Here is a 12,267-nt window from a genome sequence, read left to right on the forward strand (position 1 = left end):
GGTGCCGGGTGGGAGCGCCGTTCCTGGGTGGCAGACGGCCGATGTCCTTGCTGTGTCATCGTGGGGCAGGGAGGGGACATGAGAGGGGCCGGAAGGACACCAGTGCTCCCAGACCAGAACCCCTATGACCTCACTTACCCGGAACTGTTTCCCGTCTTCACCCGCATCCGTGGGTGGGGCTCCGGGCCTCAGCCTGGGACTCCGGGGGGACACAGGGCCGCCCACCGCAGGGCCCAGGAAGCAGCCCGTCGCTGGGTGACCGGCGGTGGGACAGCCTGCCCGCCCCTGTGGGTGGGAGACGGCCCGGCTGGGACAGCGGCAGGACTGGCCAGCGTGCGCACGTGTCCCCCGGCCCATCGGCTGTGCACCCGCGGGCGGGACCGCGCACGCCAGGCCCCTGCCCCGTGGAGCCGGAGGCCCTGCTGCAGGCGGCCCCCTAGGTCTGCAGAACCGGCAGAGCAGCTGGCCCCCCGGGTGTCCCCCGCCGTCAGGCCCCCCGGGGGTGGCCCCAGGCCTTCCCTCCCGGCTGACCCCCCCGCCCCAGAGCTCTGTCACCTACCCCCTCCCCTCGGGCAGGGCCGGCCGGCATGGGCACGGAGTTGGCTTGCTGAGCACGGGGCAGACACTCGAAGACACGTCTGTCCCTGTGGCACCTGGACCCCAACTCTGCAGTCCCCCCTTTTCCCGTGAGCCCCAGGTTTCCCGGCTCCGCAGCAGCGGGGTCCATGGGGGGCCAGAGCAGGGCGCTATGTGTGGGTGTTGGCGACATGACCTTGAGCTGAGGTGCTGCCTGGAGATCAGCTCAAATGCCCGGCCCTCCCTGGAGCCCCTCCCTCCACAGACCCCTCTTCCGCGCTAGTGTGGCCCTGCCTTCCGGGGTGCCGAGGCTGGCGCCCCATCCTGGTGGGAAGACGGTCGGAGGTTGCCGAGGCTCCGTAGTGACAGTGGTAGGGAGGCAGTCAGGCTTCAGCCACGGGGAACACGCACTTCTGGAGCTTTCCATCAGCCCCTCCCAGCAGCGTCGGGGAGGGCCCGGGAGGGAGGGGCGGGCTCTCTCCCGCCGTCTGGCACTCCCTGGGCGGCAGGCGGCGGCCACCGTCTGTGCCCAGTCCTGTCTCCCACTCGACCCCCCCCAGGTGACGAGGTCTCAGGGCCTTTGGTTTTGGGGCCCTGAGGTCGCTGCCCTGGAACGGCGTTGGGTGAGACTGGGGGCGGCGTGGGGGCAGGGTCACTGTGAGGTCCGCCAGAGGGTCGGCCTGACTGCAGAGGGCGCCCCGGGGAGGGCAGACGGTCCTGGCTGCATCCAAGGGGCGTCCTGACCGGGAGCTCCCTCCCTGGTCCCCAGGGGGTCCAGACCAAGGACAGGGCTGGGCCGTCCCTTCCAGGAAGGGGCCTGGCAGGAGCTCCCTGGGCTGTCCGCGCTGCCCTCGGTCACCATGGCCGGCAGCAGCGTCAGACTCGGGCGGGAGGCTCACACAAAGCTGGGTGACCGGGGGAGGAGCGGTGACCCGGCAGCAGGGCCCCCCGGGTGGACACCCGGCCCTCCCGGCTGGGCTCTGCCGCCCCGGGAGCCGGGCGGCCCGGACTGACCGCCTGCTGTCTCTGCCCGCAGCCCGGATCATCAGGACCAAGCAGTGGTGCGACATGCGGCCCTGCCTGGAGGGCGAGGGCTGCGACCTGCTCATCAACCGCTCGGGCTGGACCTGCACGCAGCCCGGCGGGCGCATAAAGACCACCACGGTAGGTAGCGGCCCCGGGGGCGGGCAGGGCGGGCAGGGCGGGCCGTGCGGCGCGGCCGGCGGGGGCGGCCCTCACACCAGCGGTGCCGGGGCGGGAGGAAGCTGGTCGCCCCAGCCCCTCATCCTCCCAGACCCCCACGCCTCCCTCCCCGCGGGTCCACGTCCGTCTGTCCCCAGCCGCCCCAGCCGCCCCAGCCATCCTACCCCATCAGATGGCCACTGCATGGGGCTGGACAGACGGCCCCCCAGGCTTGCCAGACGGAAGCGAGGCCTGCGCTCCCCCGGGAAAGATCACTGGTGGGCGTCGTCTGGTTTCTGGGGGAGGCATTGGAGCACCCCCCTCCCCCAGCTGCCCCGCCCCACAGGGGGGCTTCAGGGGTCTGCCCCCAGGGAGAAGGGTCCTCCAAAGAGAGAGGACTGGGGAGGCTCGGGGTCGACATCCAGGTGTGTCCCCCTGCCCAGGCTCTGCGTGGTGGCCCTTAGGACAGAGAAAGAGACCCCAAAGGGTTGTGGGGTCCTGTCCAGGATTCCCGCCACGGGGCCCCGGGAACTAGGGGGCCTGGGCCCTTGCAGAGGGTATCCGAGGGGAGCGCACAGGACAGGAGGGATTGTCCCCCGCTTCTGGGCCCCCCAGCCTCCAGGGGAGAGCTCGGACGGACTGTCGCACCGTGTGGTCAAGAGACCAGCTGGGCGCGGCCGCCACAGGCGAGCCCCAGAGCCCCCGTCCCCACCTCAGGACAGGCTGTGGCGTGGGGGCCCCGGCCGAGGCTGCGCCCAGGCCAGGCCACCCTCTGCCGGACCCTGGTTGGTCGGAGGGCTCCGGTGTTCGGGCGTGGGGCTTTGGGTCCCCGGCACCCGGGGGTGGCCCGGGGGGCCTGCTGGGGCGCAGCGGCCATGGAGGGCGCCATGGGCAGGGCCGGAGCCGCGCGTCTGTGCTTCTCTGTGCTCCACGCAGAGGCCAGTGATCCCGTCGCCACCCCCGCCGGGTGTGCCGGCCCGCCAGCTGGGCGTCTGAGGCGCGCCTGGGCCGGGGTCCCCTCTGCACTCTGCTGCCGCAGGGCAGGGACCTGGAGACCAGTGGACCCTGTGCCGTGTGGCCAACACCCTCAGACCCGGGGGCCCCAAGAGCACATCCGTGTGGGGGCGTCCACGGGCCCAGGGCCGCCCTGGACCAGGAGAGCTCTCGGGGACAGGGGCCCTTGAGCGAACACCTGGAGAAGGGGAGGCTCAGAGCGGGAGGCTCAGGATGGCCGGCCACGGTCAGGGGCCTGGGGGCGTGGCCACGGTGGCGGTCAGGCCTGCCCTCAAGGTTCTGGTGGGACCTCCAGCCGCACCCCTCTGTGTTCCCCGTGTGAACTGAGGCTTTGCCTCTCCACTGGCCCCAAGCCCTGCCCAGCTCCCTGCGGTCTGCACCCCAGCCCCACAGAGGTCCTGGGGTCTGGCTGCCTGCAGAGGGTGGGGCAGGGGCACCCAGCCACCACCCACAGCCCCTCGGCAGCCTCAGCCCCTCCCCATGGGAACGCCTCTCGGGCCCTTCCTTCACTCCGAGCACCAGCCGAGACTGGAACCCACTCATCCCCCTCGGCCTCACGGGCCTCGGGGCTCACAGCCGTGTACCTGGGAGGGACAGGCGCCCCTGGACAGCCTGCAGTCGGTGGGCCCTAGAGCTGGGTGTCTGTCTGAGGGGTCTGCCTGGCCCTGCAGCCCCCCAGCCCTCAGCTCAGAAGATCCAGCCTCTGACCCGGTGTAGCAGGAGCAGCAGGAGAAGCCCGTGGTCCGGGCGCAGGACGGACACCTGCCGCACCTGGGCAGGTCAGGGGGAGGCGCTCACCCTCAGGGTCCTCGACACCCCAGAGGGGACACCACTCACCCTGGGAGGCACGGCCCCCTCCCCCGGGCGGAGCAAGCGTGGCCGAGCTGGGTGGCCTGTCTCCCAGGAGCGGGAGGGTGGGTCCCTCAGAGCAGCGGGGGCGGGGGGGGGGGGGTGACTCGGGGGGACCCGTGTGCTCGGTTTCTCCTCGAGGACCTGCGAGGGGCTTGTGGCTCTGACGGAACCCCTGGCCCTGGCAGGTGGGGGGTGACCCCTTTCAAAGCTCCCTCGAAAGGCTGGTCGAGCTCTCGGCCCAAACACCCAAACACCTCACCACCGGGGCAGACAGACCCGATAACAGACCGGGTTTCAGACCCGCATCCTGACTCTCAGCCGGCGGATCGGCGCCACGGGCTTCTCGGCCATAAATGGGTTTTCTGGAGGATGGGCTGTCGGGGGCCTCGGGGTGGCTCAGCCTCGGGGCTGCCAGTTCCTTCCCGGTGGCCCTGGGCTCCGCCCAGCTCTGCCCTCCGGCCACAGCCGCACCTGCAGGGGACAGCCTCCGTCTCCAACCTGTCACCCTGGTCCTCGGGGGCGGTGGCTGCCCACTCCTCTGGGCCCCCCGACTGAGCCCCTGGGGGGCAGACTCGGGGCCTCAGGGGTCCCGCTTCCCGGCCCCTCTCCCAGGGCCCCCGGGGTGTGCATGGTAGACGGACCGGTCCCCTGTTCGACCCGGTGCTGGCCCAGACATGCGCTGATGTTCACGTCTACCCGGCCACCAGCCACCGCTTTGCAAAGCACAGCCGTCAGCCTCCGTGGTCGTGAGGTTAATGTGGCAGATCAAGGTCAGCTTCGAGGAGGAGGAGGAGGAGGAAGACGCAGGGTAAGAACCTGGGAGTCAGAGGGCAGGCCCTGCACCGACAGGCAGGTGGTCCCCGGGCAGGTGCGGTGCCGAGAGGACCGGGACCCGAGTCCCTGCTGCTCGTCCAGGCTCTGGCTCCTCCCTCTCTGCTCCGTGGACCCTCGTCTGCGTCAGGCAGGACAACCCCGGGGGGCACTGCAGGCTGAGCCCAAGGTCAAGAGCACTGCCCCCTTCCGGCCCCCGACAGGGGAGGCTCCCCGAGTGGGAGGAGGGAAGGAAGCCGGGTCCACACAAGGAGCGGAACCTCTTCCCGCTGGCCCAGCGCTCCTCTCTACCGAGGTCAGTGACCGCACGTGCCGGTGCTGGCGTTCTGGAACATTCTGATCAGTGCTCACCCCAACACACTTGGCCATGTAAAGAGCCCTGAGTGGGAGCAGACCCCCAGATGGAAACCCGGGTTCTAACTGACTGTGAGGCCTGCACTGGAACTCCGTGCTGCGAGGGGAGCCCAGTGGGGGCCGGGAGAGTTCCGGGGCATTGGGACGGGGCTTCAGGGGAGCCGTGACCACAGACGCACACCTCCCCGGAGCGGAGCCACCGCCGGGCTGCGAGGCGGAGACGGCCCCCGGTCGCGTGGGCCCCAGGTTGTCCGAGTTCTGCCCCAGCCCCAAAGTCTCCGGGTGCAGCGGGGCAGGATGTGGGCGGGCCGTCCGGGGGTCTCTGTTAGACACGGGGAGGGGCCCCCATGGCCCGGCCAGCAGCCTGAGGTCCACCCCTCCCCTGACCCCCGCTTGTACGCACTGGCTGGGGGCTGGTCTGCAGGTCAGGAGGCCAGCTGCTGCAGGAGGGCTCCGTGTTGTGGGATCCCAAAGTGCCCCCTGTCACACGCAGTGGCTACCTGCAGTTCGGTGTTTAAAACACACTTTTGCAAAGTGCACACACGTGCACACGCACACACATACGTGTTTGCATGCAGACGATATATCGACGTGAGCGCGTGAACACAACAGGATTTGCTGACATTCCAGGAGCCACAGAGGAGAATTTCTTTAACGACTTAGGAACCGGGAAAGGGGAGAAATGGAAGATCAGTCCAGGGGGTCTGGAGAGTGTAATATCCAAAACTAGAGAAAACGAAGAAGAAGCTTTGAAAGAATTTTCTACAGAATCTCCCAGGACTAGAGGCGTGGGTGTCCGCGTGAGCACACTCCCCACGGGTGGGACGAGTGGACGGAGCCCCCGCCCCCAGGGCCGTGCGGCGTGGGGCCCAGGGTGGAATCGCCCCCCGAACCTTCGGATGTCAAGAGGTGACCCCGGAAGACTCCGCCTGCCCATGCTCCCCGAGACCCCGCCCCGAGTCTCCGAGGTACCGGCCTGCATCCCGGTGGCTCCCGAGTGTAAACGCGGTGCGTCTGGCCGGCGGCTGTGACGCTGCCGTGAGTGGGACGCCTTCGCCCTCCCCGCAGAAGGGAGCCCGGGAGCAGCGGGGCACACGCCGTCTGGCCCAGCCCGCGCTCGTTCATGGGCGAGTTTGGTGGTCGGCAGCTGTTCCAGGAGGGGCGCGGTGCCCGTGTGCACGCACCCGTGTCAGCGGTGGCGGTCTGCGTCGCTGTGAGGGAAGGGACAGTGGTTGCCCCGGAGGCGGCCTGTGCCCAGGGGAGCAGCCGGCGACTGCGGGGGCTCATCACAACGGGGCTGGGGGCGGGGCCTGATGCCGCAGAGAGGAAGGCGGTGTGCCCAGGGGACCGGCCACTCCCCCCAACTCCTCACCTCGGCCATCCACCCCCACACCCCCCGTTTGACTCCAACTGGGTGCTGGGGTGCAGGACGGGGCCTGCTCAGCTCCCAGGTCTCCGGGAGCCCACAGCACCCCCACGAAGCCCTGGCCGGGCCCCTGTTTGGGGGCAGATGGGCCGGCACCATGGCCCCGGAGCCGGGCTGCTTGCTGGGAGTGGGAAGGTGTGAGTGTTCCCCGAGGAAACGGGAGGAAACGCTGGTGGGGGGGGGCAGTGCTGGCCTGGCGCCCGGCCAATGCCCCGAGTCAGCAGTCGGAGGGGAGGCTGGGCCCTCCAAGGCCTCGGAGGAGGAGTCCGAGAACCAGCCCCCGAGGGGGCCAGACGCACATTCCAGACACGCGGCCGCCACCCTGCAGCCCGCCCGCCAGGGGCCAGGGGCATGTCCGCGGCTGGCCACCTCCCGTCCACCGTCTCAGGACTGCTGCTGAGGGGCCGGGGCCAGGGGCCCCCAAGACCCTGTGCTGTAAGGGCTCACAGCTGGAAGGGACGTGGGTCCCGGGCCGGCCCTGGAGTGACTCTGGCCTCCGGCTCCAGGGGGGGACAGAAGGGGGCCCGAGAGACGGTCAGAGGAGCAACGCTCCCGCCGCGGACACGGGAGGGGCCGCGTGGAGGCAGCGGGTGGCGGGCGGCGGGTGCGTGCTGTGCCCAGAGCCGGGCAGAAGTCCCCACCTCGGAGGTGGGTGCAGACCTGGCCGCGGGGCCCACGACTCCCTGCTGTGCGGCGTCCTTGGGTGTGACCGTGAACCGACCTGCAGCCTCCGGTTAAACCGCCAGCGCCCAGGGACGGGGCTGCCGCGGGGGAAGAGCCACTTCTTGTCACCTCACGTCACGTCACGTCACATCACGCCGCATGGACAGCCGTGGGACAGGGCCGGGGCAGGAGCGGCTCAGCTGTGATGGTGCGTGGGAGTCCCGTGCGGCCACCACTGGCGGAGCAGGAGGACGGGGTCTCTCCCAAACGGCGGCGAAAGGAGAAAACGCCGGGGCTGCTCTGGCCGTGGGCATGGGGCAGAGGAAGGACCCGGGGACCCGCTGGAACCGGCCAGCCGACCGACGTCCATGGGGGATGGGGGGAGCCAGAGGGTGCACCTGCGCCCCACCCCCGCCCCCAGGACACTGAGGCAGTTCCAGAAAGTCCAGCTAGAGTCACCTGTGACCCAGCGTTCCCACTCCTGGGGGCGTCCTGGGTGGGGCCGCTGAGAGCTGTGTCCACGCAGACACTCACACGCACTTGTTCCGAGAGCCCAGAGGGCAGCCGCCGGGGTCCAGCTGCTGGTGCGGGCAGCCACCCCAGGGAGTGCTACGCAGCCAGGAAAAGGGGTGAAGAGACGGCGTGTGCTGCGGGGGAGGGGCCGGAGAGCTGCGGTCCGGCGAGGGCCGCAGACACGCACAGGCCGCTCGCTCCTGCGCCGGCCCGTTGCTAGGAAACCTCCGGGGGAGGTGGGGGCGGGGATGGGTCAGGCTGCGGACGGGTGTGAGGCCTCGTTGCGGGGGGTGACAGGGCTCTGGGTGACTGTGAGGGCGGTCGCACAGCTGTGGACAGGCCGCACGCCCCTGCGCTGACCCTTCACGGGACGGGGTGTGTGCCGTGGGAGCCAGGTCTCAGGGATGCACGCTGCCGGGGACGGACCGACGCAGCCCTGGGCCGGCGAGCTCCCCCTGGTCTGCAGGTGACTGGCTGGCCTGGCTGGGGCCGGGGTGACCTCCCCGTCCCCACCTGGCTGTTGCCCGTGAGAGTGGACCCAGGAGGCGGCCTGGGGAGGGGCTTCGACCCGGAGCTTCGGGAGCCCCTGGTCCCTGCCGCTGCTGAGGGCACGGGCTCCGCCGGAGAGGTCCTGACGCCACCTCCTCCCGTCGGCTCTGTGGTGTCCGCGTCCCCTCCATCTCGTTGCCTGTGCCTGGGCACAGGAGTCCGCCGAGAGCCGCAGTGGCTGTGGCCGAGGTCCCCCGGGGCTGCTGGGGCAGCTGCGGCCACCAGTGTGGGCCGGGGCACAACATCGAGGGCCCAGCTGCCCGGGGAACCGGCCAAGGGACACGGAGGACACGGCTGCCAGGCCGCACGCGGAGCCCGTGCCGCCCCGGGCAGCGCCCCCTCTGAAATGCTGCCCGGACAGCCGCGGTCCCAGGGACAGGCGGGGCTGCAGGGGGGTGGCGGCCAGCCCTGCCGCGGAGCCGGAGGGGGCCTGGCAGGTGGGCCTGCGCCCGTGGCATCCCTGTGGGCCGTGGCAGCTGAGAGGCAGGAAGACCCTCTGGTCCCTGCGGGGCCCCCACCAAGGTCATGGGCAAGCGCTGAGCTGCTCCGAGTGTGAGCCCTGCGGGGCTGGGGGCTGCTCCTGCCTGCGTCCCGGGTGTCGTGAGACCCAGCCCAGGACCCGCCTGCGGGGTCGATGGGGCCCGGCCGGAGGGCCCCCACCCACCTGCTCAGGGCCGAGTGGGGGGGTTCCTTCTCAGGCAGAGGGGCTGTGGAAGGGCCCTCTGTGAAGGGGAGGACGGCTGTCATGCGGGAGACCCGCTAGGGGGCCGTACCTCGAAACCCCGAGAGGGAGCAGGGACTTGGCCGTGAGCCCGGGGTTCCAGGCCGGTTGGGGGGGGGGCTTATCATGGTCAGAGGGGAGCCAGGACCTGCCCTGGATGACCGCATCGCAGACACGGGGTGGGGGTAACTCTTGGCCAGAAAGGGCTCGTCTTCAGTGGGCAGCCTGACAGGCTATGTCCTCCACCCCCAGACCCCAGCCCCTCCCTGGGCAGATGGAGCGTTCACGGCCCTGCAGGCTCCCAGGGGGCCCGGCCGGGTGACCCCACGCTCACCGAGACTCGCTGTGGGACCTGAGCCGGGAGCCGGGTCTGCCCCACAGACGAGCTCACGGGAGGGAGGGCCTGGCGCAGGGGTGCCAGGCCGCCCGCCGCGGGCGCTGCCCCTCGCACGGGCCGCTCCGGGGACAACGGGCCGGCTCGAGTCCAGGCTGCAGGGCCACCGGCACACCCACTGCTCGAGAATGGAGGCGGGGCAGCGGGCGCAGGACCACGGTGAATCCTTGTGACTGGACAGTGTGTTCTCCTTGAGAGCAGGAGCTGCCGGAGAAGGAACGTGTGTGGGGTGGTGACTGCTGGGTTCCTGAAGCTCTCGGACCCCCCCCCCGCTGCCCCCCGCACTGTGCATGCACGTCCCCGGGGAGCCGCCTTCTGAGGTTCCCACAGCTCTGCCCGGGCCCCCAACGCCCCTGCCCCCACCTGACCTCCAGGGCCGGGTGTGGCTGTCGGGGGGGTCGGGCACCTGCCATGTCATTCCCGGTCCCACTGTCCTCTGCTGGCCAGGACCGCAGCAGGGGGCACAGATGCAGAGTCCAAGAGGAACCTCGGGGAGGCCACGCTGGCACCCTGGGGCTCAGCCGGTTCCCACTGGGGGTGGGGGTGGGGGCTCCCAACCGGCACCAGCCCTGGTCCTTGGGACGTGAGCCCGGAGCTTTGTCCGGGCCTGGGTCAGGGTCGGGTGGCGCCTCCGTGACCCTAGTCGTGTGGCCCCTGACCAGGAGGGCCAGCAGCTCCCGGAGCCAGCGGCCCAACAGGGACATGGGCGGGAGGGGGCCAGGCATGGGGCTCTGGGGGTCTGCGGCTTCCTGTCTCATTTCCACCGCCGCCCCAGAGCCGTGGCAGGGGGCCGTGGTTCCAGACCTGACAGCTGTTGGCTGGCTGCTCCACCGCCGCCCCCCGGGCTCCAGGATGCTGGGCACCCCTCGGACCAGGGACAAGCCCACCCCCCCAGTTCCACAGCCTCCCGGGGTTCTGGGGGCACCATGCACACCTCCCCCCGCTCTGTGCGGCTTGCAGCGCCTGCTGTGTGGGGGGGGCAGTGGGGGGCCCCGTGAGGGAGACCTGTGGAGGGGCCCGGACCTCCGCCCCAGCTGGCCTGTGCCCTCTCATCCTCGTGTGCGAGGGGCCCTCCCCAGGGCAGGAAGGGAGGCAGGTGTCCCCCTCTAGTTCCACGCCCCGGAGGACGTCACCCGGCATCTGTCCAGGGCTCCGCTGTGCCAGCCAGGCCAGCCCGGGGGCGTTCCCGACGAGGACCCCGCGTGTCGGGGGCTCTGACCGCTCTCTCCTGTTTGCCCCTCAGGTCTCCTGACAGACACAGCCCCACAGGGGCCCGCGAGGGGCCACAGCTGCCCAGAGAGGCCCCACCTGGGCCAGGCCACACCTGGGCGAGGCCGCCCTGCCACGGATGCTCCCCGCTCTCGGCCGTCGGCCCGCCCCCCGTTTCCCCTCGGCCCGACACGGACAGCCCACGCCCCAGGCCGCCTGTGCTGAGTCTGTCCGGCTGCAGAAGGAGTCGGCCTGGGACGCAGGGGGTTCCGGGGGCCCCGGGAGCCCAGCCTCGCCCGCCCTCCCCGGCCGGACACTGGCGGTGCCCCCCCCAGAGGACGAGGACGCGGACGCACGGGAGGAGGCCGCGGCCGGAGCGGCGAGGACGGCGCGGGCCGGGAGACTGACTCTGGGGCGCGGAGGCGGCCTCTCCCTGCGCCCGGACTGTCCGAATCACTTTTATTTTCTTACCCTGTCAGCATACACTCGATAGACCAAAGAGCAAATCTATTTTAACGTGGACACAGCCCCACGCCCGCGGCCCCGGGGCCGAGACGCCGACGGCGGCGCCAGCGGGGCGGAGAGGGCGGCCCCGGCAGAGGCGCCACCACACGGACACCGCGGCGCACCCCGAGCCGGCCAAGCCGCCGCCGGAGGACGGCGCCGCCCTGCGGGACGCGGGGGCCATGGCCTCACACGGAGCCTGCCCGCCGCCGCCCCAGGCCACGGATGGCGGGCCGCCCGCCCCTCTGTACGTACGTGGACCCGACGGTACTAAACTCGCTGTTTTAACCGGTTAGACTCGCCTCCACGCCCGTCCCCGGCAGCGGGGTGACCCAGTACTCGCCACGAGCATGTTGGGCCGGTCTCCCCGACCGCCGCCTCACCCGACGCACCATTTAGCTCCCGAAAGCCAATTAAAGGAAACTGAAGTAACACTCGTTTGAAAGAGATCATTAAATGTATTTTGCAAAGCCTAAAGTTATATATTTAACAGTTTTTATATGTTGTATATTTGTAGAAAATCCTATTTAACAATCCACGGGGTGGCCCTGGCCGAGGCCACGTGTCCCCGGGAGCCTCGGGGGCAGGCGCGGCGGGGAGCGGCCCGCAGACCCGGGAGGCTGGCACAGCAGGAAGGACGGGGCAGCGAGTGAGCGGAGGGCAGGGGGCGCCGGGGGGAGGCCGAGTCCTGGCACCTGGACCCCGTGCAGAGCCTGTCCCCTCGGCCTCTGTCTTGGTGGCCACCGCGTGTACAGAGCTTGGATGTCACCTCTCCCGGTGGGCCGTGTCCCCCTCCTTGGCCGTCACGTTCACAGACCCTGAGGGCAGCGTGCCGCCCCTCCCTCTGTCCCTGCCCGGACACCCCGACTGTCCCCCAGTCTCCACGGCAGGAGGTGGGGCGCGGGTCTGGGCCTCGGCACGCAACACGGCAGGAGCCCCGCCTCCCTGCGCCCTCCCGCCTGGGAGGCGGACCACCAGGCCCGACGAGTGGGGACCAGGGACCGCCGTGTCCCTTGCTGCCCTGGCCCTCCCCTGCCAGGCCCCTCCGGCTCCCTGAGCCCCGGGGACGCATACTACCTACGAGTCCGATTAACAGGAGTGTTATGCTAGTTCTCTGCTACTAAACAGAAAGGGGGAATAACTATGTAGCCACTGTTCCCGCCACCTGTAGACTAAACATAGGACAGGAATCCATTTATTTAAGGTCCGTCCCAGCGTCCGCGAGTATTTAAGTTACCGTTCAGCCACCACCGACTTCGGCATGTGTCTCGGCGTGCAGGCACCGGCGGAGGGGCGGCTCTCTGGGCATGGCGGTGGCGGCGACAGTGGGGAGTCCGCCCGGGGCGCTGTCCCCGGCGGCCAGCCGGGCGGGAGGCCCTCGGAGGCCAGAGCAGCCCAGACGTTCCGGCCGGGGCGGCCGGCACCCCCACCGCCTCCCTCTCGCCTGCTTCGTCCGACGGGGAGTGTAGCCACCTTCGA

At 70.5% G+C, this 12,267-nt stretch overlaps 1 protein-coding gene across 2 annotated transcripts in view; it reads left to right on the forward strand.

Moving 5' to 3' along the window:
- The window catches only part of TAFA5 (TAFA chemokine like family member 5), a 93,589-nt gene extending 82,324 nt beyond the window's left edge, over nt 1-11,265 (forward strand). For both annotated transcript variants that reach the window (XM_036019755.1, XM_036019756.1), the window contains exons 3-4: nt 1,613-1,740; nt 10,319-11,265. In XM_036019755.1, coding sequence (XP_035875648.1) covers nt 1,613-1,740; nt 10,319-10,327 — 137 coding nt within the window. In that variant the 3' untranslated portion in view covers nt 10,328-11,265. The remainder of the gene's footprint in view (nt 1-1,612; nt 1,741-10,318) is intronic.
- The last annotated feature ends 1,002 nt before the right edge of the window (nt 11,266-12,267 follow it).

Source organism: Phyllostomus discolor, chromosome 2 (genome assembly GCF_004126475.2).
Source record: "Phyllostomus discolor isolate MPI-MPIP mPhyDis1 chromosome 2, mPhyDis1.pri.v3, whole genome shotgun sequence".
Taxonomy (NCBI): Eukaryota; Metazoa; Chordata; class Mammalia; order Chiroptera; family Phyllostomidae; genus Phyllostomus; species Phyllostomus discolor.